The sequence below is a fragment of the Hakea prostrata genome, chromosome 7 (assembly GCF_041222555.1).
Source record: "Hakea prostrata isolate BN-2017 chromosome 7, UWA_Hpros_2, whole genome shotgun sequence".
NCBI classification, from domain to species: Eukaryota; Viridiplantae; Streptophyta; class Magnoliopsida; order Proteales; family Proteaceae; genus Hakea; species Hakea prostrata.
In genome coordinates this window covers 12,618,417-12,646,220 of record NC_142606.1, presented here as the reverse complement: position 1 = coordinate 12,646,220, position 27,804 = coordinate 12,618,417, and the positions used below count along the sequence as shown (strand labels likewise).

Below are 27,804 nucleotides of genomic sequence, written 5' to 3'. Positions count from 1 at the left end.
TAATTTACTAGTTAGAATTTAGAAATTAGAAGGACCCAAAAAAAAAAAAAAAACCATTCATGATTCACCGTTGTTTATTTGTTTTTTTAATCGAAAAAATAAATAGAGAATACCGGCAAAGACAGTGGCATGGTGCCGTAAATTAATTGGAAATGAGTGGTATTTAATAAATAACGATGCCAGATAGACATATCGTCCTCTCCGTCATTCCGGCAGTGTTACGAGTTACGACCAAAGTTCCAGTCACTGCCTTCTCCCTCACTCTCTCGCTCTCGCTAAATTTCAGCGAGACACATTGGCGAATTGCAGAGCAGATCTGCGCTTCGTTGATCAGATCGGAAAAATAATCGGTGAGATTGCTTTTTTCTCCTCTTAGCCATGGAGGAGGCGTTGGAGATGTCTCGTTCTAAGGACACTAAGGAGAGGATGGCAGGAGTAGAACGCTTGTACGAGATTCTTGAAGCTTCTAGAAAGACTTTGTCGTCGGCAGAGGTTACTGCTCTTGTCGACTGTTGCTTGGATCTATTCAAGGATAACAATTTTAAGGTTTCTCAGATGGCTCTTCAAGCCCTAACTACCGCTGCTGTTCTTTCTGGTGAGCCGTTGAAGTTGCATTTCAATGCACTTGTGCCGGCTATAGTTGAGAGGTTGGGAGATGGGAAACAGCCTGTTCGAGATGCTGCAAGAAGGTTGTTACTTACTCTTATGGAGGTATTGCTTTTGTTCTTTCTCCGATTGAATTTTTATTATAATGCAAGTTTCATGAGAAATCTATGTCCGGCGGAATTCGGATTTGGATTTGTTGTGTCGACTTTGATTCATTTGGTTGCTACTTTATCTTTTAAGTTTCCAACTTACGAACCATATTATTCTATTTTTGGGTGAGATGATGTTACTGTCTCGCTGTGTGTGTTTTTATGTCGAGGCGAGTGTAAATAGTTGCGGAATTGAACAACACTGATGTATACTGGATCAGGCACCTGGATTCAATTTTATGCTTTTAATTGCAAGTCTGAAGATTTCAGTGTTCCTTTTCTTTCTCGTGAATTTCGTTTCGTTGTTTACTATCCTAGTATTTGGAACTTCCTCTTAGTTTACAGTGACGAATTAACGAGTTTAGATTTTCTTGAATTATGTGTCTTTCTGAATGTTCAATGGCTATTAGGTCGCCTGGATTCCAGACCAGGTGGCATCTCTGTCTCACATTTGTCGCCCATAAATTGCTTATATATAGCGACATAAATTTTGAATTTGCGGTTGATCTTCTTTTGTCTTTCGCTTCTGCGTCTAGATCTTCAGCGTTTATGTATATACTTTTATGTTGGGTGTTCATACTTAGTATTAAATTCTGGCTCATGTTGTATTTGATATTACTTTTAACCATGGAAAATGTCTTTTGCATTTCTTAATCATGATTCTCTACTCGCCAATGATTATGTATGTGTATAGGTTTCTTCCCCGACCATCATTGTTGAAAGAGCTGGGTCTTATGCCTGGACACACAAGAGCTGGAGAGTCCGTGAAGAGTTTGCACGGACTGTCACGTCAGCTATTAGTCTTTTTGCCTCGACTGAGTTGCCCCTTCAGCGGGTTATCCTTCCTCCGGTATGGCTGTTACTCACCATTTCAATGTATAAGGGATCGCTTCCCATATCATTACTTGTGTGGCATTATTTTGCCTGATGATACTTAGCTTTTGCACTATCAGATTTTGCAGATGCTGAACGATCCAAACCCTGGTGTTAGGGAAGCGGCAGTTTTGTGTATAGAGGTGAGTTTTATCTTTTGGTTTAATCGTTCTTGATGAAGTGCACCCTTTAAACTAATGTGATCCATTACATTGTGACTTGATTTGGAGTTTTATCACATTGTTTTGCAAATATATGTCCATGCAACATTATTTTCATTGAGAGACCAGACTTTACACTTCTTAAGCCCTCTGCATCTTCGCATGGAATTCAATTTCACCCTGTCCATGTCGGGCACAGGGGGCAGTCATTACACCATTCGTTAGTATAAAGAGTGTAACACTATTGCTTCTGGTAAATTTCATGGTCAATACATGGTGATTTCTTCCATTTTAGTTCTGTTTTTTAGGTGTATTTCCTGCTTCATATGCTAAATTAACTTAATGCTACCAAGGTGCATGAGTGATCCTTTAATTAGTTTTGTTATTTTTTTTAAAGTGTTGCTTTATTTAGGATTTACAAAATTGTAAAAATTCTACCCACAGCATGACATAAATTGATACTGGCACTCAATTCATGTGTTTATGTTAACAGAAATGCAGCAAAGTGTTGCTTAATTTAGGATTTACAAAATTGTAAAAATTCTACCCACAGCATGACATAAATTGATACTGGCACTCAATTCATGTGTTTATGTTAACAGAAATGCAGCAAAGAAATTATTTTACTATTTTATGCTAATTATGTTAGAAATAGATGGAACTTGGAAAATCCCTTTGGTCATGACAAGCATGTCATTGTTTCCAGTTCATATCTGCCAAGAATTCTGATTGTTTGTCTGTTCAATAAATTCTGCAGAATTATGCAACGGATCCGATAAGTCCAATACATATTGTGTAAGTTGCCCAAAACCAGTACTTAAGAAATGGAAAACAGAAAGTCTTTTACAAAACAATACGGAGACTTGGACAAAATGCTACTTAGATCTTAGCTATTCATCAAAATAGAAAATACTAAAGAATAATAATATCTAGGCTAGTAATCACATGAAGAATTCTTATTGAGATAGAAACTAACTAAAAGCTATTGAAGTCTCTCATGCAAGGACTTTAACTGTTCCAGAAAATATCACCACATAATCAAGTTAAAGTCCTGGGTTTCTTCAAATGGCAAGTAGCTAATGGCTCACATAGTTACTGTTCACGCAAACAATAAATTCCTTGAATTGGAGCACTCTTGGATATGCATCACCTTGTGTTATTTCAGTTTGTTTAGTAATTAGGTGTGTGGTACATTCTATTGAAAATTCTAATTGGGGAGTTTGGTGTCCAAGTTTTGAAGTTGCTTAATTGCTTTATTCTTGTTGGCTAGACCATAGGTATTAAGAAATGATGTGGGGATATAACCAAGGTATACTAGTGTAAGAGTTCTGGACTAAAGAAATAAAAGTTAAAACTGCTTGTGAGTTGTGATTTAAAAACACTTGGGCATATCTTCTTGGATCCTCTTCTATTTTAAGTTATTATTCTTATTTTTTGTTTTAAAACTTTTTTTTTCTTTTCCAAAACTGTTGACTTTTGTGAATATTGCTGAAGCTATTATGCAAATATAGTAGCTAGTTTGATTCATAATTGTTCAAGTTGTTGCGACCTAGCTTATTTCTGTCTCCACTTGAATGCTGAGATAACTCAGTCAACAACATGATGATTGGGCTTTTAAGAAGCATCATATAGATAAACTGAATGTTGGATGCTAAGATGGATAAGTGGCAAAATTGCAAAAGTAAGAAGGATAAGGTAAGGGATGATCATATTAGAGCTGGTTTGGGAGTAGCTTTGATAAATGATAAGCTACAAGACGGTTGTGGCACAGCCACGTTTAATGAGGCCTTTAGATGCTCTGTATGAAGAAGCAATTTAATATAGATTGAAGGTTTTAGAAGAACCAGGGGTAGACCTAAGATAATTTTATGGGAAGTGGTGAAAAAAGATATGCATAGCTTAGGCCTTGTATCTAGTATGGCCTCCAATAGAGCTAATTGGAAGGCAATGATCCATGTTGTCGACCCAATTTAGCTAGGAGAACAAGGCTTGCTGTTGTAACCAATTATTATTATTATTATTTAAAATTTATTTTAACTGAGGGGATTATTTTCCCTCAAAGGTACATTTTCTATTATTATTTTCCCTCAAAGGTACATTTTCTATTATAGCATTGTGCAAGCTTAACTGTTTGTTAATAGTAAGTGTTGTAAATTTTTCACTAAAAAGATGTTGCAATTGTAACATTAGTGTTGCATATTGTAACACTAGAAATGAGATTGTCATGGAGACATGACTATGGTGTCTAGTTTCTTAAATGAGGAAGAAAGTGATAAAAAGTGACTAAGAAAAATGTGACATTCCCAATACATCATATTGGTTCTCTTGTTGCCATGTTCTCATACATCTTTTTATTCTTTGGATGGCTTACCTAATGAACTAGATTGAGTTAATGAAGGAAGATATCTAGAAAAGGGTGTACCTGGTGCATGAGGCTCCTTCCACTACAGGGTCTGAGGAAGGTCATAGCATATGCAGCCTTAATCTGCTTTGTGGAAAGGCTGTTTCCTCCCACCTGCCAGTACTGGATATTTGAGTGACATGAAATGCTTTGTTTGGCCAGCCTATAAAGGTTATTTTGTGTATAATCTGAGGTATTGGCTGACTTGAAGTCCAAACTTAGTTTTTGGTAAAAGTTATTGGTATTTGGAGTTGCCTGGTTTCAGTAATACCACTGTTACAAGTATATGAAAGGGGAGGGGAAAATTGTTAATGAAGTGGTTTGGCTTGTTATTTGACTAATTTTTCTTGTATTTCCCTTCCAGGAGATGTATACCCAGGTTGGCCCGCCATTTTGGGATGAACTGCAACGCCATCATCTTCCTACGCCTATGGTGATTACATGACTCTTGATCATTTTTAACCCTCCTCTATGTTCTAGACTCCGTTAGTTTTGCTAAACTGTTCTGTTATATATCTAATACAAATAATATTATCTATGCAAATTTGTAAGATTTACTCTTTTCTTTTGTCACTAAATTACATTTACCAACTGCAGGTGAAACTTATTAATGCCAGATTGGCGATAATTGAACCAAAGATTCGCTCTTCAGATGGCCTTGCAAGTCATTTTGCTGCTGGTGAAATGAAACCTGCTAGTCATAATCAGAAAAAATACAGTCCAAAGACTAAGAGTTCTACACGTGAGCTGTCTCTTGCTGGAGGTCAGCTGCTTTTGATACAGATGTTTTCAACCATCTATAGTTTTAACCTTTGTGTAGCTAAATTCTTGTTCTATCTATCTTACAATGTCCTGTGAAGGTATCTGCAATTTCAGCTTGTCCTGTCCTATCCAAATATGCTTCTAATACAATAAAAATGGGCGATTCTTTATATTTAAAAAGGGGTAGTAAGGTATTCCTTGTTTTCTCATAATATTCCTAGTTTCTTCCATAGGCGGTTCTTTTCCTGGATGGAAATTTGCCTTGGATTTTGAAGTCGATTCTTGCTTTCTTGCCTGTCTAAGCCTGGCCAATTTTGATTTTTGGCTTAGACCTATTGATTTGCATGGATCTAGGATCAGAATCTTGGGCTTTATTTGGTTTATTATCTTGTTTCCGAGCTTGCATATTTTATACATAAAAGCAATCAATCAGCTTATGCTTCTTTTCATTATTATGTAGGACAATTATATTTTCATGTTACATATTTATAAAATATGGCTTTACCATTTAGAGCCTATTTAGGCTGTTTAGAGTTAAACATGCCCAAAACCCAACCAAAACCCCATAAATCCTAATTAAAGAAACCTGTTTATGGCTCGAGATTGGCCCGGCCAGGCCCAACTACCTTACTGGTTGGACATGGTGCCGGCCCTTTTGCAGCACCAATCTTGGCTAGGCCTGGTTGAGTGATGCCCTACTTTTGTAGATTCTTTTAGCTGGTGCTTGGTCCTTTTGAGGTTACATCACCGGGCTGTCTTGCATAGAGACCACATCCCATGACCTTGCTGTGCTGATTTTGTGATGCAGTATCTGAGCCCAAGTCCAACACCAAGTGGAGGGCCAAGAGAATCCCCAGGGCTGTTGCCCAGCAGCGCATTTAGTATTATTTCAGTTTTTTAGCGTATTTGGTAGAACCAGTGGCAGAATCGTAATTCTCCACTCAAGGGGCATATGACTCATTTTTTTTAAACATGCGGTTGTTTATTATTTAAAGTCAGTCCTTTTACAGGTCTAACTATAAGAACCTTGTAGTATTAGAAGTCAGAATAAGGATTGGGAGAGATTTAGATTTGAATTTTGAATAAGAAAGCTTCTTTGTAAGTAATTCCTCATATGTTTGTTCGTAAGTTCTGGTTCTGTCAATTGGGAATTGAAGATCTAAGGCTGAGAAAGGTTTTAAAGGTGAAATGAAGCCTGGACACCTGCGGTTGGTTGAAGATCAGAGTTTAACCTTCATTCTTCATCTGAGTATACCATCTTCAAGGCTCCATCAAGGCATTTGGCGGCTTACACGCCATTCTTCTGTATCATGATTTTCTTTTTGAATTTCTGGAGTTTCCAAGACACCAAAAATTCAAGGTCATATGTACGCCAATCTAATCGCTAGATCTGTCTCACACTTTAGGCGTGTCATTCCCAAACCCCAATGACCTTAGATCGCAGTTTGATCCCACTTTGACCATCAATTTCAAGATATAAATATTTTGTTGAATTTTCGTACTCCCTCAAGCCCCTAAAACAAGTACTCTTGTATCTTCTAATTTTACCATCCAAACTCATCAAAACTCGGAGGATCATATCCCTTTATCATTACCTACGTCCCCTCCCGAGTTTCACTCTATTCCTGCAACTTGTCATCCCATATCCTAAGAACCTGCCCCATCTCACCATGTATTCTGCCATTCTAAATTTCTCAGAAACCAACACCGGATCATCTTGTATACTACTACATTCCAATTAACCCAACTAGGGAATTTGGAGGCTGCTAGTTTAATTGGGGAACCCATTCAAAAACCATCCCATACACCATACCCTCCTACTACTACATTCATCTTTGTTGGCTCTTGGTGTCCACCTCCTCACCCTTGTCTCACACAAGCTTGGTCCTCCTTTCCCCCTCTCTTGGATATCCCCCAAGACACCAGAATTTGGCTTCCCTCCTCTTCCTGTACCTTCACCATTTCCTCCGCTTGGAACCTTTTCCACTCCCATTACCCCAGTCCCTTGGGCCCCCTTGATCTGATTTAAAGGGCACACCCCATCACTCCCTTACCCTTTGGAGAGCCCTAAACCTTAGTCTGCCCACCCAAAGTTTCCTCATTAGCCACCATATCCCAGCCAGCCCTAAATGTATACGTTCGGAATGGTTTAAAAGACCTCGACCATCTCTTTTTCACTTGCCCCTTTGCTAGTTTCCTTTGGGAGAAATCCCTTTCCTCCATTTGGCCCCATTTGTGCCGCTCTCATGGTTTTGCTCGAGATTGGTATTGAATATGGTGTATTTACTTAGGTTCTTCTATTTGTGGTCGGGTTGGTAAGCTTGTTTTTGTGCCACCATCCATCACCTTTGGTGGGAGCATAAATTGTGGAGATGGACCCCAAATCTTGCTCTTTGGACATGATTTGGAAAACCATCTACTTTGATGTTTCCTCTAGGCTTTTGTCTTTTCCCCACCCCCTGTTGTGGACACCCCAAGGAACAAGCTCATTGTTGTTATCTGGGGTCTCGATTTTGTCTTTTAGTCTCCCTCTTGATGGCCGGTCCCCTTGTACAATCTCCTTCGTAGTTTAATGTATATTGTTATTCACCCAAAAAAAAAAATTGCTTCATTTTGGGGCTTGTTTGTACATGAGAATTTGTTATCTACGCCTTTTATATGCTACATGGTAAGGCAGGTTGGGCCCAATTCTTGAGAGCAAGTAAGTATTGTTCATTTGTCAAGTTTTAGCTTAGGTGTTGGTGACATGGCATTATAGGGCTTTAAAGATTCATTGGGAAAGTAATATTAAAAAAATGGTTGGAAAATGGGCAGCTGAAAGTTCAGGGGAATTTTCCTTCACATGGGATATATTATTGAATTTGGCTCCCAAATTTTACATATGTACAATCCATACTATGTCCCGTCAGTGCAATAGTCAGCGTCACATTGTCCTTCCATATGACACAATTAGGTTGACTACATAGGAAAGCCTTTTAGTATGCACCACACAAAGAACCTTTTGGCTTTCTTTTTGGTATGTGGTTTCTGTGGACTTTGGTTTCGTTGCATTCTTTAAATGTGATCTTTATATGAAGTTACGTTGGGATGATTATTTTGTAGGTGCACTTATGCCTGGTCCCTGTCTCTATCTTAATAAATTTGTTGATGTGTCCTTGGATCTAATAATATCCTTTTGTTTTGGTATGTAATTATGATGCTGTGCAGGAGAAGGTGATGTGACAGAAAAACCTGTAGACCCTATTAAAGTGTACTCAGACAAGGAACTTGTCCGGGAAATCGAGAAAATAGCATCGACTTTTGTGCCGGATAAAGATTGGTCTGTTCGCATTGCTGCCATGCAGAGACTTGAGGGACTTGTCTTTGGAGGTTTGTACTTGTCTGTTTTCGACCCTTGTTTATCTATCATAAATTGTCAAAGAAATAAAAAACAATTGTAGTTGGAGGGGGATCAAAATTATGGGAACCTCGACTGTACTGAGCCCCTAATCCTTACTCTTAACTGCGATGTGTGCTGTCTAGATTATAAGGAAACTAGGTTTCACCTTCTTCACAAGTCTGAGTGATGGAAACCAGGTCTCGGGTTAGGGGTGTTTTACTAATTTCCCTACACTTAGGGTTTGCCCAGGAAGATTCCAGCAGTTTTAAGGTAAAAATATAATGGATTGCCTAGGGTTGGTAGAAAAGAAACTAAATAATTTTGGATGGTTGAAGGGATGGCTAATCCAAAATTATGTGCAAAGGGTTTTGGAGAAAAGGGAAAGTTAGGGTTTGGTCAAAATCGAAGATGGGGTAGTTTACTAGGTAGTAGAGTAGCCAAAATAATATTAGGGAAACTGGGTAAGATAAAGAAACCTGCAGTTGGGGTGTGGGGAGGTTTTAGGGTTTTAACAAACCCAATTGAATGAAGATGTAATGGGTTAGGAATTGGATCTTGAAGTGAAAGATCCTTTCTTTCTTTCTTGCTGATCTCTTTTCTTTTCTTTCTTCTTCTTCTTTTTTTTTTCCCCTGCAAGAAAGAGACCGAGAGACGAAGAGTGACTGAGAGGGTTGAGAGGGAAAGGGAGGGTCGTAGGGCAAGTACAAGGTGGGGGAGGGGAAAGGAAAATCGCAATATATTGTTTAAGCAACGAAGCGAGCTTGCTTTTGTTCTCTGGTTCCCGAAGTTTTTATATCACGTATCTTTAAATGAGAGGTGGAAACGTTGCTCTAGGTGGAGCTAGGGAAGGGATTGGGGGTGTCATGAGGGGCTGGGGATCTGGCGGTCTGGTGCAGCAGCAAGGGCAGGAGGTGGGGATGGGTTGCACAGAAACACAACAGGGGGAGTGATGTAGGGGAAACCTTGGAAATTAGGGGATCTACAAAGTGGGCTACTAGTCTCTTACAATGAGACACCTATTCTTGTCAGGTAGATAAAAAAAAGGAATTGCACCACCTGAATTCTGATTAAGCTTGCTTATAAGACAGTTAAAGTAGAGAAAGAAACACAATAAGTTCTAACTAGTGAACTCAACTAAACAAGAATCAATAGGGGAGACAAGGGAATGGGGATATTGGCACCATAACTCTAAATTGAATGCAAGAATATCAAGAATTCTAAAGAAAATAGTACTGTCCTAGTCAAAATCTGGTTTCTAACAAAGAATTCAGCAATTAAGAATGCTAAGAAATTTGTGGAGGTTTTTTTTAAAGAAACTACTGCAAAGGAAGAAAGATAAATTAAAAATATTCAAAGAGAGGCTTAATAAAATTACTTGTAGGTCCTGGCTGCAAAACAGGGGTTAGAAAACATCTAGGAGCAGAAATAATAGAAAGAAAAATATTTCTAAGCAATGGTGAAACCCAGGAATGGACAGTAGGGTTAGAATGGAGAACCACATCAAGACTGCTGTACTAGGGGTGATAATACAGAAGGAAAGAAAAAAAAGAAGGTATGACAGAGAAGAAAGAAAATTATGACGGACAGAATAGCAGGGAAAGAGGAAGAAAGAGTAAAAAAAACAAAACTGAGAGAAGAGGAATAGAAAGAATCGATAGAAAGGAAAAGAAAAGAGAAGAAAGTAAATATGCAGAAGAAAAGAAGAAGAGAGAAAACTGATCCACGCAAGAGAGGAAAGTAGAAGAAGAGAAGAAGAACTTACTCGGGAAAGAGAAGAATCCATGCCAAGAAAGATACTCATGCAAGAGAGAGAGAAATCTTTTAATTTTTCATTCATTCATGCTGCCAAAAACGAATTTCATACAAGATTTAAATTAAAGAATTGATCCCTCTCAACCCTACATGCTTAATTCCCAAAATAACCCCAAATAACCCCAACTTAAAGTAGTAAATATAATCCAAACCAAAATAATTCAAAATTGGGCCCAAAATAGACTCTAGGCCTAGCCCATAAAGAATTAAAGATAAAATTAAAAAAATTCCACAGCAAACTACTACCCAACCCACTAAGACTAAGGAAAATATCATGACAAACTGCCTATGAGCAGTGCTTCTTATCGAACCATAGGATCCTAGCAATCCGATAACCTCTGATCTCGTCGTCCATCCACATAGATGCTGTCGTGGGATGATCTTTACGTCAGCGTCGCTGGTAAACTCGGAACTGCCCACTGATGTCCTCATTAGGGAGGGAGGGCTGCGATGGGTTGGAAAGGGGCTAGGCTTACCTTGAGGGAATCTGAGATCGTATTTGCAGGTTGTAGACGAAGGTTGCTTGCTCGATTTGCTGTCTGAAGCCTGAAGACGATTGCCGGAACTGCCGAAATGAAATTAGAACTTGAAGGATTAAATGCTTGAAGACTAGAATGCACAATAAACAACTGCAGGGTCCCCCTCATAGGATCCCTGCCACCTCTTGGCAAAAAGATTCAATTCCTTAATCAATCCAAGCTGAAAATAATATTACATGAAGAGGCTATTTATAGCCTGAAAATATGACTGACTCAACTTGGAACTCCTTAATAAATGAGGATTCAGTTACATCTTGGACTGGACTCTTGATGATAAAGCAACTCCTAGTAGGTAAGATGAGGAATCTTATCTTATCTCAACTAACTAATTCCCACCCACTTAGGACTCATTCAAAATATCTTTAACTCAAAATAAAATTCTCCTAATGAAGCCAAACCTAACTCAAATTAGCAAATTGGACTCAACGAAAATTCTAAAAATAATTTCAGAAATAAAATAAGGGCTAAAATGCCCAAAATACCCCCAAAAGGGGTTTGACCAGCTTAGGGTGTTTTCTTGGAGCCATCCTGGGGGCTCTGCTTGATGTTTTGGCCAGGGGGTCCTTTGTGGTCACATTACCAGGCTTCTGGATGACTAGCAGGCACTTGATCCTAAGAAAATGAAGTTAGTTCTAGGTTCATCCCTATGGTAATGTATATTCATAACGTTTATTCATTGAGCAACAGCCCTTGTTCTTGGCATTGTTGAATTACTAAGTTCAATATTGTCTTTGCTTGATAGGTGGACTTCAAGCTCCCTTTTAATTTGACATTTGAGGCCCAATTTATTACTGGCCCAAAGAAACCTTTTGGAAACCTACACTCCGTGGAAACTATCTCAGATTGTCCCTTGCCCTTGGGTCCGGACACATGGTTAGAGTTCTAACTCTTCCAAAGTGCTTCTCATTGATGGCTTAAGCCACTAGGAAGGAGGCGTTCCTTGCCTTTCACCTTACTTATGCAGGAAAATGGGCATGGGTAGTATCAAACTCGGCTCGCACATGTTTCTGTGGGTTCATCCTGAGCCTTGCCAGGTTCATGCTATCAGAATTGCGTAGGTTTGCATGTGTCATTCCGGTGGCACCATGGTTGATATTGATTGGATTGGATCCACCTAGGATCTGAACTCAGCCAGTACCATTATGTAGTTTCTTCCTGATCTGACAGCTGGGGCTTGCTAGCCTGTCTTTGTGGCTTCATTTTCGGAAGCCTTTACAATGACCATATGGTCTATGAATTTAAAATGAGGATGTGTATGAATCAAATTAACAAATAGTGGGGGATGTACTGCCTGCTAACTGGCAGCCAAAGATGGAATCCTGACAGAACTAAGATCAAGTCCAAGGGGGAATCAGGTCGCTGGCCTGATTACCAGGGTTCTTTAAATTCCATCCATCATCTTTCTTTTTTTTTCCTTAAAAAAATTGTTGCTGCCTTCTTTGCACTTATTGAGTTATTTATTTTCTACCAGGTGCAACTGATTATCCTAGTTTCCCCACACTCTTGAAGCAACTTGTTGCTCCTCTATGCACTCAGTTGTCGGATCGACGGTCTAGCATAGTAAAACAGGTTTGACATTCTTTATTCTTTCCAATTACTATTAGCTACCAGAACAATGAAATCCAAGGTTATTGTTAATCCCTGTCTCCAGGCTTGCATTTGCAATTTTCTTGAAATGAACTACCACAGATATTTCACTTGGATGCTCGAATTTGTAAAATGGTTGCAAGTTATACTAAAGATGACTTTGTGATGTTTCATCTTTTATAAAAGCTTACAAATCTTCCCTTTAAATAAGGCATTTCATTTGATCAGCATTTGATTAGATATCTGCTGGCTATAGCTACAAGGGAAGATTGTCTCAAAAAAGAAAAAGAAAAAGTGAAATGCTTCCTTCTTAAAAATTATCTAATTTTGGTGAGACTGATTTTTGGGGGTGGAACTGGACGATGAGGATCTTAACCACTTCGATTCTATTTCTAGATAAATCTTTGAAACGTTTATATGACTTACATGACATGCTATCACCTGGAACTTTAATATGTGAGAACAAAGTAGATTCATGGTGAAAATAAATTCCAGCAACAGGCTGAGCTTTCTTGAAACCGTTTGTGTAAAATAATAGGGTTGCATGGACTATGACTCCTTTCTCATGTCCCAGCCAAGTTTCCCACTCTGTTGAGGTTGAAAAGTTGAACTAGGTTACTAGGCAACTAAAGCTATAATCATGGGATCTTTAAAATTGCAAGCAATTTGTATTTCCATTGCAGTACTATGGTTCTGCAATGATTGAACAAACAAAGTGTGCTTTGTAGTTCAAGATGTTGGTTAGGCTCTAGAGCTAGGTTTTGTATCGTCTACGTTGATGGCAAGGCTGTCAAGGCAGTAAGGCAACCAAAGCAATTGAGGCTTTGTCTAGGCGATTGGGTGACAAAGTGACGCCTAAGCGGCAAGGCGACCAAAGCGGTTGTGTCAAAATTTTCCAATACAATTACTTATAAACTACTTTTCAATTCAACCACTTTCTATATTAAGCTAAACAAATATTCAATAGTCACATTCATCCAAAAAAAAACAAGCATTTAAGAACCATAATTATGAAAAATTATTCATAAAAAGAACACGAACACAAGTTCATCTCATCAAACCATGGTTGTCAAAGCATCCTCCTAGGCATTTACTGATTCTTGATGTTGAGTATGGCTCATGCTTCACATTCTGTTGCTGGCGGGGGTGTGGGGCCATTGTCCGCGGAGCGAAAAATAGGTCCTATGTCACTTTGGGCCTTGGAGTTCCTTTGCAGTTTGGGCATCAATTAAGCGGTTCAAAGTAGGTGGTTGAAAAACCGCCATGCTGCCTAGGTGCGCATAGGCGGACGCTTTGACAACCATGATTGGTGGTGCTGTAAAACTTGGCATTAGTATTATCCACATTAGTTGTTGTTACATAATATAAGAAATAAAATAAATTTAGAAGGGGAGTGAAATCCAACTTCTGTTTATGTGTAATTTTATTTCCTTCTGTGCAGGCTTGTCATCTATTGAGCTTCTTATCAAAGGAACTTCTGGGAGATTTTGAGGCATGTGCTGAGATGTTCATTCCGGTAACATCCGTTCTTGCTGAGTTGTGTTATTTTTATATGCTATAATGTTGATCTGATTTTCATTCAAATGGCCTTCTTCAGGTTCTTTTCAAGCTTGTTGTTATAACCGTCCTTGTGATAGCTGAATCTGCGGACAACTGCATAAAAACTGTGAGCATGATATAGCAGTCTATTTCACACAGTTGTTTCTATCTTTTGCCTTTTTTATTTATCTTGAGGGTTTTGTAGATGTTGCGGAACTGTAAAGTTTCGCGTGTACTTCCACGAATTGCTGACTGTGCAAAGCATGACCGCAGTGCAGCGCTTCGTGCTAGGTATGACTTTTCATGTTGGCAAAGATTGGAGTAATAATCCCTTGATTTGTACTTATGCACCCCTCGCCCCTCTCCTCCTTTCTTGATATGCTCTTCCCTGGTTCCACTTCTTGCTGTTTTCCTTTGTTGCAGGTGTTGTGAATATGCACTTCTTATACTAGAGTATTGGGCTGATGCCCCAGAGATACAGCGATCAGCTGATCTTTATGAAGACCTTATTAAGTGCTGTGTTGCAGATGCAATGAGTGAGGTATAACTGTGGCCATTCTTGGGAATCTGATTAAAGAAAAAATGGGGGGGGGGGGGAGGAAAAAGGAGATTTAAAAGCCATCTGGATTTGATGTCTCAAATTTATACGTTATTTCTGACTGATTCGCTCATATCATCTTATCCTCATGTTTGCTTATGAGATTTGCTCATACATATGCTCTTTTTGTTATGGATGTCTAGTAACTGGTTTCTGGTTTTAATTGGAAGTTGATAGAGAAAGATCAATGCAGGGGATGTGATATGGAGGAGGAAATAGTTTTATACGCAAGTTGAATGGGGAATTGATAATTGGTAATTCATCTGTTAAGATATAACAAATCTGCAGCAGCACTGAAATCTTTTTTGCCGTCTGTTTTTTGGCAACTAGAGATCCTTTGCAGATGCTAGAGTGCTGATGGTTTGACCTTTTAAAAGGAATTTCTTTTGGTAGAAATGAACGTCTTTGCATTCTTCTTTAGTTGATGCTTTTTGGTGTATCTGGGAGGATAGGAATTTGAGAATTCTCTAATGATTCGTTTAACTGCATTCAGAAAATCTCCAGTGTGAACACAACAAATTGATGCATTAAGATTTTGAGAAATATCAGCAGATCTATTTAGCATGATTAGGTAGACTGTAAGATACGGGCATAGTTTGAGAAATCTCGCAAAATACCTTGCCTTCTGAGAAGGTGAGATGAGATGGCATTTGAATGTTGGATTACCCAAACTTGATGAAGATCTCATATATCTCAACCATAATTTTTTTCTTTTGCCATTTTTCTGCTTGTGCAATCCAATTCATTTAGGGACTGTTTGGTTACATGAGTCTGAAGATTTCAAATATCTAGAGATTTCAAATCTATAGATTTCAAATCTATGGAGTTATAATTTATAAAATTAGATGTTTGGTTGTGGAATGAAATCTGTGGATTCATCCTAAAAAATTATTTGATCGACGTGATTTTTGTGAATGTGCAAATGTATAGCTTTTTTGAAATCTCTGGATTTCACCCCTTACCCATAAATCTACAGATTCACGTTTTCAGTGTAAAAAGGTGAATCTCTAGATTTCATGAATCTAGAGATTTTTACAACCAAACGGGTATAATTCTCAGATTCATGAATCCAGAGATTTGAAATCTCTGGATTCATGTAACCAAACAAGCCCTTAGTGTATGGGTTCACAACTGTCATACTGCTGTTACTTTCTGTGCTCTGTGCTGCTCATGATATTTGCAAAACTTGCTTCATCTACTTACTCAGGATGTTGGATGACATGGCTCACCATCTAGAATCCACTTTCTGATATCCATCGCCCATTCATATTCATGAATGTAGTATGGCATCAGTACTGGAACCAGTTTTTGGCAATACCAACACTGATAAGCATCAACGGATTGTCTGGTACTGGATTAAAAGGCCTTGTTTTTTTACTTCTCACCCCGAATTCCTGAAGGAAGGGGCGATGGGGGCAGGGGCAGGGGAGTGGACAGGGATCTCTATACCGTTGTATCAGTCTGGTGTTGGTATCAGTTGTGGCCCATACTGGCCAATCAGATAACTGAAACTATGGTCCATTTGGGCCATGTCTTTGACTCTTTGTCCCTCAAAGGGACCAGAATACACATGCTTTTGATGGTGCATCTCAGGATACTTGCTTTCTTTTTTCCTTCAAGCTGTCTCATATTTGTATATTATAATTAACATTCTTGTAGGCAACACATGTTTGCGTTACTTGAACATGAGTGTTTCCTTGTGATTTTCCATCTATTTAAAGTTCCATTGCCTGACTCTGCTTGTGTGGAAGTCTTCAGCACTGGGTTTGCCCTTCTGTAATGTTCCATTTGTGATGAAAAGCTGTAGTTGCTAACATACCATAATGTAGTCACCTATTTAATGATAACGCGTCTTTGAAGTTAATTTGCCTTAACAAAAATTTCAGGATATTTTTGGTGGATGTAATCTGAGAGATTTATCATTAAAACAAGGCGTTGAAATTTGCAGGTACGAGCAACTGCCAGAACTTGCTATAGAATGTTTGCTAAAACATGGCCAGACCGCTCCCGTCGCCTATTTTCAGCCTTTGATCCAGTCATGCAAAGGGTATGTATTTTCACTGTATGTGAAGAAAATTGTGTTTCTTACTGGTGCTAATGCCTAAATTTTGGATTTGTCGACAGATTATTAATGATGAAGATGGGGGTATGCCTAGAAGATTTGCTTCTCCTTCCCTCCGTGAGAGAGGAGCACCATTATCACGTGCTACATTGCAAACAACTACTTCAAATTTACCTGGTTATGCAACTTCTGCTATTGTTGCTATGGACAGAAGTGCAAGTCTGCCATCAGGAGCTTCACTTACTTCTGGTGGTCTTATTTCACAATCAAAGTCTTCTGGGAAAGGCACTGAAAGGAGCCTTGAAAGTGTGCTACATGCTAGCAAACAAAAGGTCACAGCTATTGAAAGCATGCTAAGAGGTTTAGATTTATCTGACAAAAACAAGTCTTCGAATATTCGCTCAACTAGCTTGGATCTAGGTATTTGATGAATTGCTCCATTAAAATTTATTTTCCATTGCAATGCCATTTTATCAAAATCAGCTTTTTCAGCTGACTGATAAATTATCATCCCTAGTGACTGATGAGCTATAACTATTGAGACTCATTTGTTAATGGCTAATTTTTCCTGTTATCGGTCCTAGTGCAGAAGTTGACCCTCCATCAGCTCGTGAGCCACCATTTCCTCCCGCTGTTCCTGCTTCAAATCATCACACAAATTCTTTGTTCTCAGATACAACCACATCTAGTATTGCTAAAGGTGGTAGTCGTAATGGTGGATTGACCATGTCTGCTCTCATCAATCCACAGGTTCAACCATCCAAAGATAATGGTAAATTATCCCATCATATGACAACTGGGTCTTTTTCAGCACTATCAATGTCATACACAACCAAGGGAGGTTCTGAAAGACAACTAGGAGGTTCAATTGAGGAGAACACTGATATCAGGCCTAGTAGGCGGTTTTTTAACACACACTTCGACAGGCAGTATGTAGACAGTTCTTACAAAGATATGAATTTCAGGGATTCACAGAACAATTATGTTCCCAACTTCCAGAGGCCACTTTTGAGAAAGCATGTGTCTGGACGGGTTTCTGCTACTCGAAACAGTTTTGATGATAGCCAACTAGGAGTTGGTGAACTGTCGACCTATGTTGATGGTCCGACATCTCTCCACGATGCACTGACTGAAGGTCTAAGTCCTAGTTGTGAGTGGTCTGTTAGGGTTGCTGCTTTTAACTATCTCCGAACTTTGCTGCAGCAAGGGCCGAAAGGTGTTCAGGAAATTACTCAGAGCTTTGATAAGGTCATGAAGTTATTTTTCCAACACTTGGATGACCCTCACCATAAAGTTGCACAGGCATCTCTTTCAACACTTGCTGAGATCATTCCAGCTTGTAGAAAGCCTTTTGAAAGTTACATGGAAAGAATCTTGCCTCATGTTTTCTCACGGTTGATTGATCCTAAGGAGTTGGTTAGGCAACCTTGCTCAACAGCTTTGGAAATTGTGAGCAAAACTTATGGTATAGATTCTCTCCTACCTGCTTTGCTCCGTTCATTGGATGAACAAAGGTCACCAAAAGCAAAATTGGCTGTGATTGAGTTTGCCATCAACTCCTTCAACAAGCATTCAACAAATTCTGAAGGTTCCGGTAATAGTGGCATCCTAAAGTTGTGGCTGGCTAAGTTGGCACCTTCGGTCCACGATAAAAACACAAAACTAAAGGAAGCAGCCATAACAGGAATTATATCAGTTTATTCCCATTTTGATTCTACTGCAGTACTGAATTTTATTCTCAGTCTGTCTGTTGAGGAACAAAACTCATTAAGACGAGCGCTGAAGCAGTACACCCCTCGAATAGAGGTGGACTTGATGAACTTCCTACAGAATAAGAGAGAGCGCCTGAAATCTAAATCTTTCTATGACCCATCAGATGTTGTTGGGACTTCTTCAGAAGATGGATATTTGGGTTCATCAAAGAAAGGTCACTTCTTTGGAAGGTATTCAGCCGGAGCAGTTGATGCTGATAGTGGCAGGAAGTGGAATTCGATGCAGGAATCTACTCAGGTCACCAGCTCATTTAGTCAAGCGACTTCTGATGAAACTCGGGAGCATTCCTATCAGAATCTTGATGCTAGTTCTAATACTGTTGCTGTTGGTTTCAAAGACAAGGATCTAAATTTTGGTAATAGTTCAATGGTCGAGAATGTTAGATCTTGGGTAAGCCAGACTGAAAATGTTGATAATAGTTTGGGTATGGAGAGTTCTTTGTCTACTCCACGCCTTGACCTTAATGGACTCTTGAACTCTGATCACCATGGAACTGGATTGAATGTTGGTCAAGATAGTTCCCCTGATGTGGATGTTAATCAAGAGAAGTCAAATGCTGTTAACATTAATTCCAGCCCAGATTCTGGACTTAGCATTCCTCAGATTCTTCACAATGTGAGTTGTGAAAAAGTCAAAATTATGGGAACATTTCTTCAAATTTCTGCTAATTTGAACTCTCTCACACTTTCAGTCATGGTTGTATTTAGAAGCATTTAGAGATATGTATATAAGATTTTATATTAATAAGAAGATTGTCCTGCTTGTAGATTTGCAGCAAGAATCATGAGACTGAGAGCAAACATGGGGCACTTCAGCAGTTGATTGAACTATCAGTGACCAATGATTACTCAATATGGACCAAGGTGTGATATGTTTTCCCCATTTACTGGTATTTTGTCTGCAAGTCCTGATCTGCTACTGTGGTGTTGCTGATTTTGACTAATTTATCAAAAGCCAAATGGCCCCTTTTAGGGGGGGGGGGTGTTGTTGATGTAGCCTTATATCAAAGAGGTCTAACCAAAGGCCAATGCTGCCAGAAAACTTAAAATAGAACCAATTTGATAACCAGAATTAGGGTTGTTGATTTGTTAGGGTTTTGAAGGAGGCAGTGAATGGCAATAACATTTGAGTGTAAGTTTGTGTAAGATACAGCTTACCTTTCTTTGGAAACCTACGACTCCAATGTTTACCTTTAATTCTCAGTTTATTCCATATTCAAAATATGTTCTCTTTACAAGCTAAGGGCTATATTTATTGTCTTACATAAATGGACACATAATAGGGCTCAACATAAGAAAGTGACTCAACTAGGACTTCTACTTGGACTCAAATTGGAGAGCAAACAGACTAGGACTCTTAGCTAAATAAAAGTGCAAGCACATATGGACTTCTAATTTAAGAAGGATCCCCTTTAAAATATGACTTTAACTTAGAAACCCAAACAAAGAGCCACTTCTACTTTACTTCGGATTCCCACTTTGCTAAGGACTCGCATATCTCATCCTAGGATAATTCAAATTATAAAACAAGAGTAAGACTAGACTCCGTGTAGAAATTGGAAAACAACAAAGGAACCCTTTTGATTGGGACTCCTATCTTGACTGGGTTTCCTTCATAACTAATCAAATACTAACTCAGATATCAAAATAAGAGTAGGACTAGAATCCTAATAAATGCTCTAAAGCTTGATCTAGCCTACATTTCCTGGGCCAGAATCAGCTTAATCTCTGGCCCAGTTTTCAACTGGAATAGCAAACTCTTAAAGCCAAACCAAAGGAGAGTTGAAATGAAAGTATGACTAAATTATGGAGTTATATGAAACTACTAGAATGGTTGCTCAAAATAAATGTCCTCTAAGTCTATTACCTTTATTTATTTAATTTTTTGGGTGATCTTGGTGGCTGGGCTTGCAGTTTTTGGGTTTATTTAGTTATTGGCTATAGTTGTTTTTGTTTTTCATTGCCTAATGGCTTGTTAAATGTTCTGTGAGGTTGACTTACTCGGAATCACCATCAAGTTGCTCAAAATAAATGTCCTCTAAGTCTATTACCTTTATTTATTTAATTTTTTGGGTGATCTTGGTGGCTGGGCTTGCAGTTTTTGGGTTTATTTAGTTATTGGCTATAGTTGTTTTTGTTTTTCATTGCCTAATGGCTTGTTAAATGTTCTGTGAGGTTGACTTACTCGGAATCACCATCAAGTGTCAAGAAGCTGATTTAATGTGTTGTCTTCCTTCTCCATGCATATGTATGCAACTATGCAAGATTGTGCCAACAATTCAATCTACAGTGTTGATTGTGCTTTAAATAAATGCAGTTTGGTTGATTTTCTGTGATTTCATGTGGGCACAAATGTTAAATCTCAAGGGGAAAATGCATCTGTGGAGTCCTTTATGTTTCATTTTGAAGAATGTATTGTTCATGCTTTGTACAAACTGCATCTGAGACATTCGACAGGCCACAGAATGTCTGAATTACTTTGGTTATTTGCTGATGAAATTTGTTCTGTTTATATGCAGTACTTCAATCAGATTCTTACTGTGGTGCTTGAGGTGTTGGATGATTCTGATCCTTCAATTAAAGAACTCGCTCTTTCATTGATTGTTGAGATGCTTAATAATCAGGTCTGAAGTGTATCTTTTATTGGTTTATTGTTGGATTTTTCTTGCCTGGTAATTACTTCAATGAAAAATATTTATGGTCGTTATATATTCCAGAAAGATGCCATGGATGATTCTGTTGAAATTGTAATAGAAAGACTGCTTCATGTTACAAAGGACACAGTTTCCAAGGTATCCTGTCTTCTCATAACTAACTTGATATTTAATACTTCTTGTTTCACCGAATCTCAATTCTGTTTCTGCATTCAGGTTTCAAATGAAGCAGAGCGTTGTTTGACTATTGTACTATCTCAGTATGATCCCTTTAGATGTCTTACTGTAAGTAATCTAATACTCTCCTGTTAATTATGATTTGTAGAACTATTAGAAGTTCCAGTTATGGACTTTGCAGAATAAAATTCCTCCTTTTTGGACACTGTAGGTTATCGTGCCTCTATTGGTTAGCGAAGATGAAAAGACTCTTGTGACTTGCATCAACTGTTTGACGAAGGTATTCTTTAGCAGACTTCTCATTTATTTCTTGGGCCAGCACTGTTGTGAAGCATTCCTTATTTTCTTTCTTACTCTGTTCACCATATCAAATATTTTGGCGTGCTCATCCTGTTCATGTCTTGATGCTCTGATTTGTATTTGTTCACCTTCTTCTGTGTTTTTCCCTTTCTCTTTTTTTCTTCCCCACCCCCGGTCTTTCCCTTTCTTTTTTTTTGTTGTGGGGGGGGGCGGAGTGGTTTGGAGTGGTCACTTTTCCGATCAGCATCCGTTCTCTGATTTTGTTTTTCTGGTTTTCTCACTTTGGAATGCATTCCTGTATGGCAATTATAAGTTGTATCTGCCACACAAGGCAGGGCTGTACGAGGAACAAATTGTGTTTAGGTGGGATAGGCCTAAAACCCTATCATCACATGTCATGTGTCAGTGTGAAATGGGATTCAGATGGATAAATAATGCTTTGAAAACCTTCTAAGAAGATGAAACTTTTGATGAAACAAGAGTAAATTTGATTATAATTTTTCAGCTTCAATTCCAATGGGATATTGTTGTATTACTGTTGCAAGAGAAACTCTAGAAACTAGGGGACCTACAAGGTGGGCTACTAGACTCTTAAGAGGGAGACACCTATTCTTGACAGGTAGCGAAAAATAAGAACTTGCAGCAACTGAAATCTGATTAAGCATGCATATAAAGACAATTAGAGCAGAGGAATTACTAATAAGTCCTAACTAGTGAACACAAGAATCAATAGGGAAACAAGGGGAGGGGGATCTTGGCACCATAACCCTAAATTGAATGGAAGAGTATCAAGAAACCTAAAGAAAAATAGTGTCATCTTAGTCAATATCAGATTTCTAACAGTAAATTCAGCAATTAACAATGCAAAGGAAACCTTGGAAGTTCTGCTGTAGAGAAATACTGCAAAAGGAAGAAATATAAAACAAGAAATATTTGAGGAGAAGCTCAGTAAAGTTACCTGCTGGGTCTGGCTGCAAAACAGGGGTTAGAAAATACCAAGGAACAGAAATAATAGAAAGAAAGAATTTCTGGGCAATGATGAAACACACGAATGGACAGTAGGGTTAGAAAGGAGAAATGCAGCAAGGTTGCTGTACAAGAAATGAGAATAGAGAAGAAGGAAAAAAGAAAGGAAGAAGTAAAGAAAAGATATGGCAGAGAAAAAAAGAATTCTGAAGGACAGAATAGCAGGGAAAGAGGAGGAAAGGGAAAAAAGAAAAGACTGAGAGAAGAATTGATAAGACAATAGAAAGAAAGAAGAGAGAAGATAGCAAATATGCTGGCCAGAGAAGAAAAGAAAAGGAGAGGAGCCTGATTCACAAAAGAGAGAAGGTAGGAGAAGAGAAGAAAACTTACTTGAGAGAGGAAGAAATTCACGCCAAGGGAGATTTGTGCAAGAGAGAGAAATCCTTTTTTCCCCCCATTCATTGATGCTACCAATCGGTTCTCATACAAGCTTTAAATAATAGAAGCTAATCCCTCCCAGCCTTACATGTTGAATTCCCAAAATAGAATAGCAAATTCTAACCCAAACCCAAAGTAATCCAAAATTGGGCCAAAAATACCCTAGGCCGAGCCGACAAGGACTCAAACATAACAATAAAAAAAAAATCAATAGCAAACTAATACCCAACCCAGTAAGACTCAACAATATAAAACAACAAACTGCATATGGGTAGTGCTCCTGATCGAACCATATGACGCTAGCAATCCAATAGCCTCCGAACCTGTCGTCCATCCACATAGATGTTGTCGTGGGATGATCTCTACGCCGGCGTCGCTGGTAACTTCGGAATTGTCCACTGATGTGCTCATCAATTATCAGTCTAAGATTTTATTGATAAATGTTGGGTGCTGCAAACTATATTTCTAGTCAACACTGACTACATGCTGGTCTTAATCTATTGGCTTCTGGGTCTTCATGATGATATATGGTGGATTAACATGTTCCTTGATTCACTATAGGAGTGTGCATGAAGCCATAGTTCACGAGATCTTGCTAGATGTCTCACATTTTCAAATAATGAGACGAGATGGTGGTATTACAAATCTATGGTAAAACTTGACCGAGACCCATGCTTGAAAAGGTCTCCAACCAGTCGAGTTGAGGTATCCTTAATCTTGTTGAGACAAAAAGGTTCCAGACCACCTTAGCGAGATCTTGCCAATGGTCAACTTGCTATTATGGGATGGCGAGATTGGGCTCAAGATCAAGTCTTGAACTATGCCTGGAGCATTGTGATTGGTAGATGGTTCATCATTGGGAAACAAGGCTCCATATTTTAGTTTTGACCTTGGTTGAAACCAAAATAAAATCTTTGAAATTGGTTCAAAGTTGTCCGTTTGAAAGTTCTTCAAATGACCATTTTGGTGGTCAATTGATGGAACGTTCGCCTAGAACTTCATCTGGTGCCCGTTGAAACATGTTTAAATTATTAGATTTGGGAGGGAGGAAAAACCAAAAAGTGGTATTTCACATTTGAACAATAGTTTGCATTATCATCTCTTATATAGCCTATTCTACATACTGTCCTATAAGATACAGCATTCAATAGAATATTTGAATAAGCAATAGAAATGGAGAACCATTAAATTGCTAAGCAATAGAAATGGAGAACCATTAAATTGCTCAGCAATACAAATGGAGAACCATTAAATTGCTAAGCAATACACTGTTCTGATATTTCAAGTGAAATTTTTACTGTTATGGCCTATGGGCATTTCGCCAAAATTTAGGACCAATATAAAAGTTCATATGGTTTTTTTTCAACATGGGTAACATCAAATTAATTGTTGAAATTTTGGTATTTCGACTGAATATTTGATTTATTTTGGGATGAACTGCATGTTAAGGTAGGACTGTAGGAGAAAGTGATGTGCAAAGTGGTGGTTCATGTTGATAGTATACAAGGCCAAAGTCACACCTATTGATAGCCTATGAAGGATGCTTCTCAACCTGGACATTTGGTCATCAACTTGTGTTGAAATTGTTGGATTCATGGTTTTGGGGTCATTACTTTGGTATTTTTAGTCTTGTCTTTTCTTATCATTTACTTTTTGTTGTGTTCATTAGTAAAACATTTTACTTTTGTCCATTATCATGAAAGGAGGGATGAAAGGGACAATTATGCATTGTAGAATCGTGGATATACATCGGCAACAGGACTGAAAATTATAGTAATTGCCCCAGTAGTGACGCTTGGGGAAGTTCTATTTCTGTGTCAATGTGCTTCCCTTCCAGTTTTCAATCCAAAAAACTTATGTATGGTTTGTAATTTAGACATAATGAAATAGGAGGCTGGCAATTGTTTGGTTCCACCTAGCTAAAAGATAACTCCCAAATCATGTTGATTAAAGCCTGGTTTGGTTGCAAGGGATGTTAAATTGCTAATGAAAAGGAAATGAATGTTTTGTAATCATGGTTGTGTAACCAATTTAATATTCTTTCCATGTTTGTTAAATATATTTTTCAAATGTAATTTTGTTTTACTTTTCAATAGTGGGTATAAGTGAAATTTCTTGACCTAATTTGGTGTATATTGGAGTTAGCTACACCATCATGTGGAGGTTGTGGTTATAAAAGTTCCCACATGTGCTTTTATTCAATTTTCTTGAATCAGTCATTTTTCTTATATTTGAAAATGATGTCTTCTTCTTGATATTACTGATTGTTACTTGCATTTATTTCCAGCTTGTGAACAGGCTTTCTCAGGAAGACCTAACAGCCCAGTTACCTTCATTTCTGCCTGCTCTTTTTGATGCATTTGGGAATCAGAGTGCTGATGTTCGTAAGGTAACGTAAATGTTTCTATCTGTGCAGATTTTATGGGCTCTATTCTCTGGTTAAACCTGTCCGAATTGTGAAATGATTCTGTTGGTTTGGTTATTTTCATTGATGCTAATACATTCGATGGTGTATGCTTGCCTAATGCTTCGATAGACACTATAAAATGCAAGCCATATTTTAATTACTTGAGAGTTCACATGTAAATTCTTCCATGTGTTGGATTGGAGCAAAGGGTTTGAAAGTCTACTATTGAACACTGGGAAACATGCAGGAGAGAGAATGATGGATGGAAATTATTTGTTGAGAACATTATTAGCTGAACTTACACTGAGGAAATATATGCACAGGAGTATGTGTACATATGAAGCTTCATTCCTTGAAATGTCAACTCTAGTAATTGGCACCTCAGCAGGCCCTTGAAAATTTAATATTTGAGTTCAAAACGGGAATGTAATTCAATGTTGAAGATATTCAAATTTTCTAGATAATTAAATTGGGAATCAATGAGATTTATTTTGGATGGTGTCCGTAGAGATGATGTCGGATGGAGTCCTCATATGAATAGGAGAGAGTGACTCATTGGTAGTGGAGACATATCTTAGTGAAGAATACTTTGGCTAGGCATTAACCTCATGGCATCATGGAGATAACTAAAATTGACTGGGGGAGATCTATACTTATTGACTGGGGGAGATCTATACTTCCTGGTGGAAGCATTTCAGGTGCGTACTTATTGATAATCTGAAGATATTGGTTATTGGCCTTGTGTTGGGTTTGGTTAACCTGACAAAAGAGATCTCACACTGAAAATTTATGGTTGGTGTAATGGTGTGGGAGAGTGGTGCAAAGACACGCATTTTTATCAGTGGCAATCTAATGGTCTTGTTATTGGTTAATCAAGGTCGACAGGGGGTAGAAGTGGCAGGAGGTTGTTACATATTTGAATCCTAGTGTCCCCTCTGCCTTGATGTCTGCAAAGATTCTTGTGTTGATAATCCTTCTCATGGTCAAATGCATATGATGTGATGTTTGTTTTTAATATTTTTGAAGAGAGAAATATTTCAAGGGATTTGGCATGTAGTTGAAAGGATGAGGATTTTTTGGATGGAAATTCTATACAATTTACAATTTCCCAAAATGGAGGCCTTAAAGCACCAACACCCCACTTGTTTAAAAAACACAGAGACCCCAAAATCTGATTTTCATTGTATATGTTTGTCCAAATTATCACTAAAAACAGTTAAAATCACTGTTTATTTTCTTTCAATTCCAAAGATATATTTATAATAAACAGTGTCTTAATGGTTTTTAGTGATAAATTGGACAAATATATCCAATGAAAATCCATTTTTGGGGTCTTTGTGTTTTTTAAACATAAAGTGGGGTGTTAGTGCTTTAAGACCTCCATTTTAGGGTACTAGTGCAATTTGCTTTAAATGTTATTGTTTTTTGTTCTTTGCTTATTTCTAAGAAACATTTTTGTGACCTAATTTTTGCTTAAAGACCTCCATTACTGAATATATCTAGCATTCTAGCCTGGTAATTTGTGGTAGCTGGGACAAATAGAATGGACCCGATACATGCATGTGTAGCATGCATAAAAAATAAAGAGAAATTTAGGACCTTGAATAATTACATCCTTTTTGATCTCCATATGTTAACCTTGAATGTGTTTTCTTCACCTACCTGTTTCCCTGCATGCCAACTTTCTTGACCTCTTCTGACCGTGTTTGTTATTGCTGGTTCCAGACAGTTGTTTTCTGTTTGGTGGACATCTATATCATGCTCGGAAAAGCATTCGTTCCATATCTGGAGGGGCTTAACAGTACACAGTTGCGGTTAGTGACAATCTATGCTAACCGGATTTCACAGGCCAGAACAGGGGTTGCATTAGACGCCAGTCATGGTTAGATGATTTAGAATGGATTGATGTGATATCTCCGTGGTGTTGCAGAATGTTATTCATTGTTGTGTATTTGTATAGCTAAAAATGTTTGATTTTTATTTGGGAAAGTGAGGATTTGGTCTTGTGAGTGCTTTGATTTTTGGGGGAGTGTCCGTGTTGGTGTAACAAAAGTAGTTGTGAAACTGTATTTAGATGTCCCGATTGGATGAGTGAGTGTGCTGGGAGTGGGGTTCTTTTGAGTTGCATAGGTAGTTGTATTGAAGTGAGCATGTAGTGATCTTATACCCCTTCTGGGACGGGAACCGATTTCTGAAATCAATAACGGATGATATGACTCCTATGACAACGGAGGCATGCGTTTTTTTTCTTTTAAGCTGTATACATGGCGATTTGTTTTCTTGTTGGGCGACCTTGATATTCATGGGAAGATAGGCTTATAATAGGGGCTATGTATTCAGAATTCAGCTGCCCTGCAACTAAGTCTGTTTCCCTTGAAGCTGGTGCAGAAAGGTTTCAGTTCTGTCAAAGATTAATTTTTCTTCATATATGGAAGATCGGAGACTTCTTGAGATGTGGAAATCAATATTCTTTGCTAGTTTTTTTTTTTGTTGATAAAGAACAATACACAAGAAGGAATTACACATGACATTTACAAAACTCATTTAGCCGAAGAACCTCCCATTTGTCCTGATTTGATCTGTTTAACTTGTTATGAGCAAGGGTATACAACCACTTTTGAA

General features: G+C 38.2%; 1 protein-coding gene across 1 annotated transcript; it reads left to right on the top strand.

The window, feature by feature from the left end:
- Positions 1–215: 215 nt before the first annotated feature.
- LOC149009849 (CLIP-associated protein-like) lies at positions 216–27,804 on the top strand. Its single transcript, XM_089163399.1, has 21 exons — positions 216–711; positions 1,450–1,605; positions 1,709–1,771; positions 4,555–4,623; positions 4,788–4,953; positions 8,160–8,321; positions 12,154–12,251; positions 13,711–13,785; positions 13,867–13,935; positions 14,014–14,099; positions 14,232–14,349; positions 16,355–16,453; positions 16,531–16,888; positions 17,058–18,856; positions 19,009–19,104; positions 20,760–20,864; positions 20,958–21,032; positions 21,111–21,179; positions 21,283–21,351; positions 25,063–25,164; positions 26,908–27,804. Exons 1-21 carry the CDS (start codon positions 379–381, stop codon positions 27,067–27,069), a joined length of 4,329 nt encoding a protein of 1,442 aa, XP_089019525.1. The 5' UTR covers positions 216–378; the 3' UTR covers positions 27,070–27,804.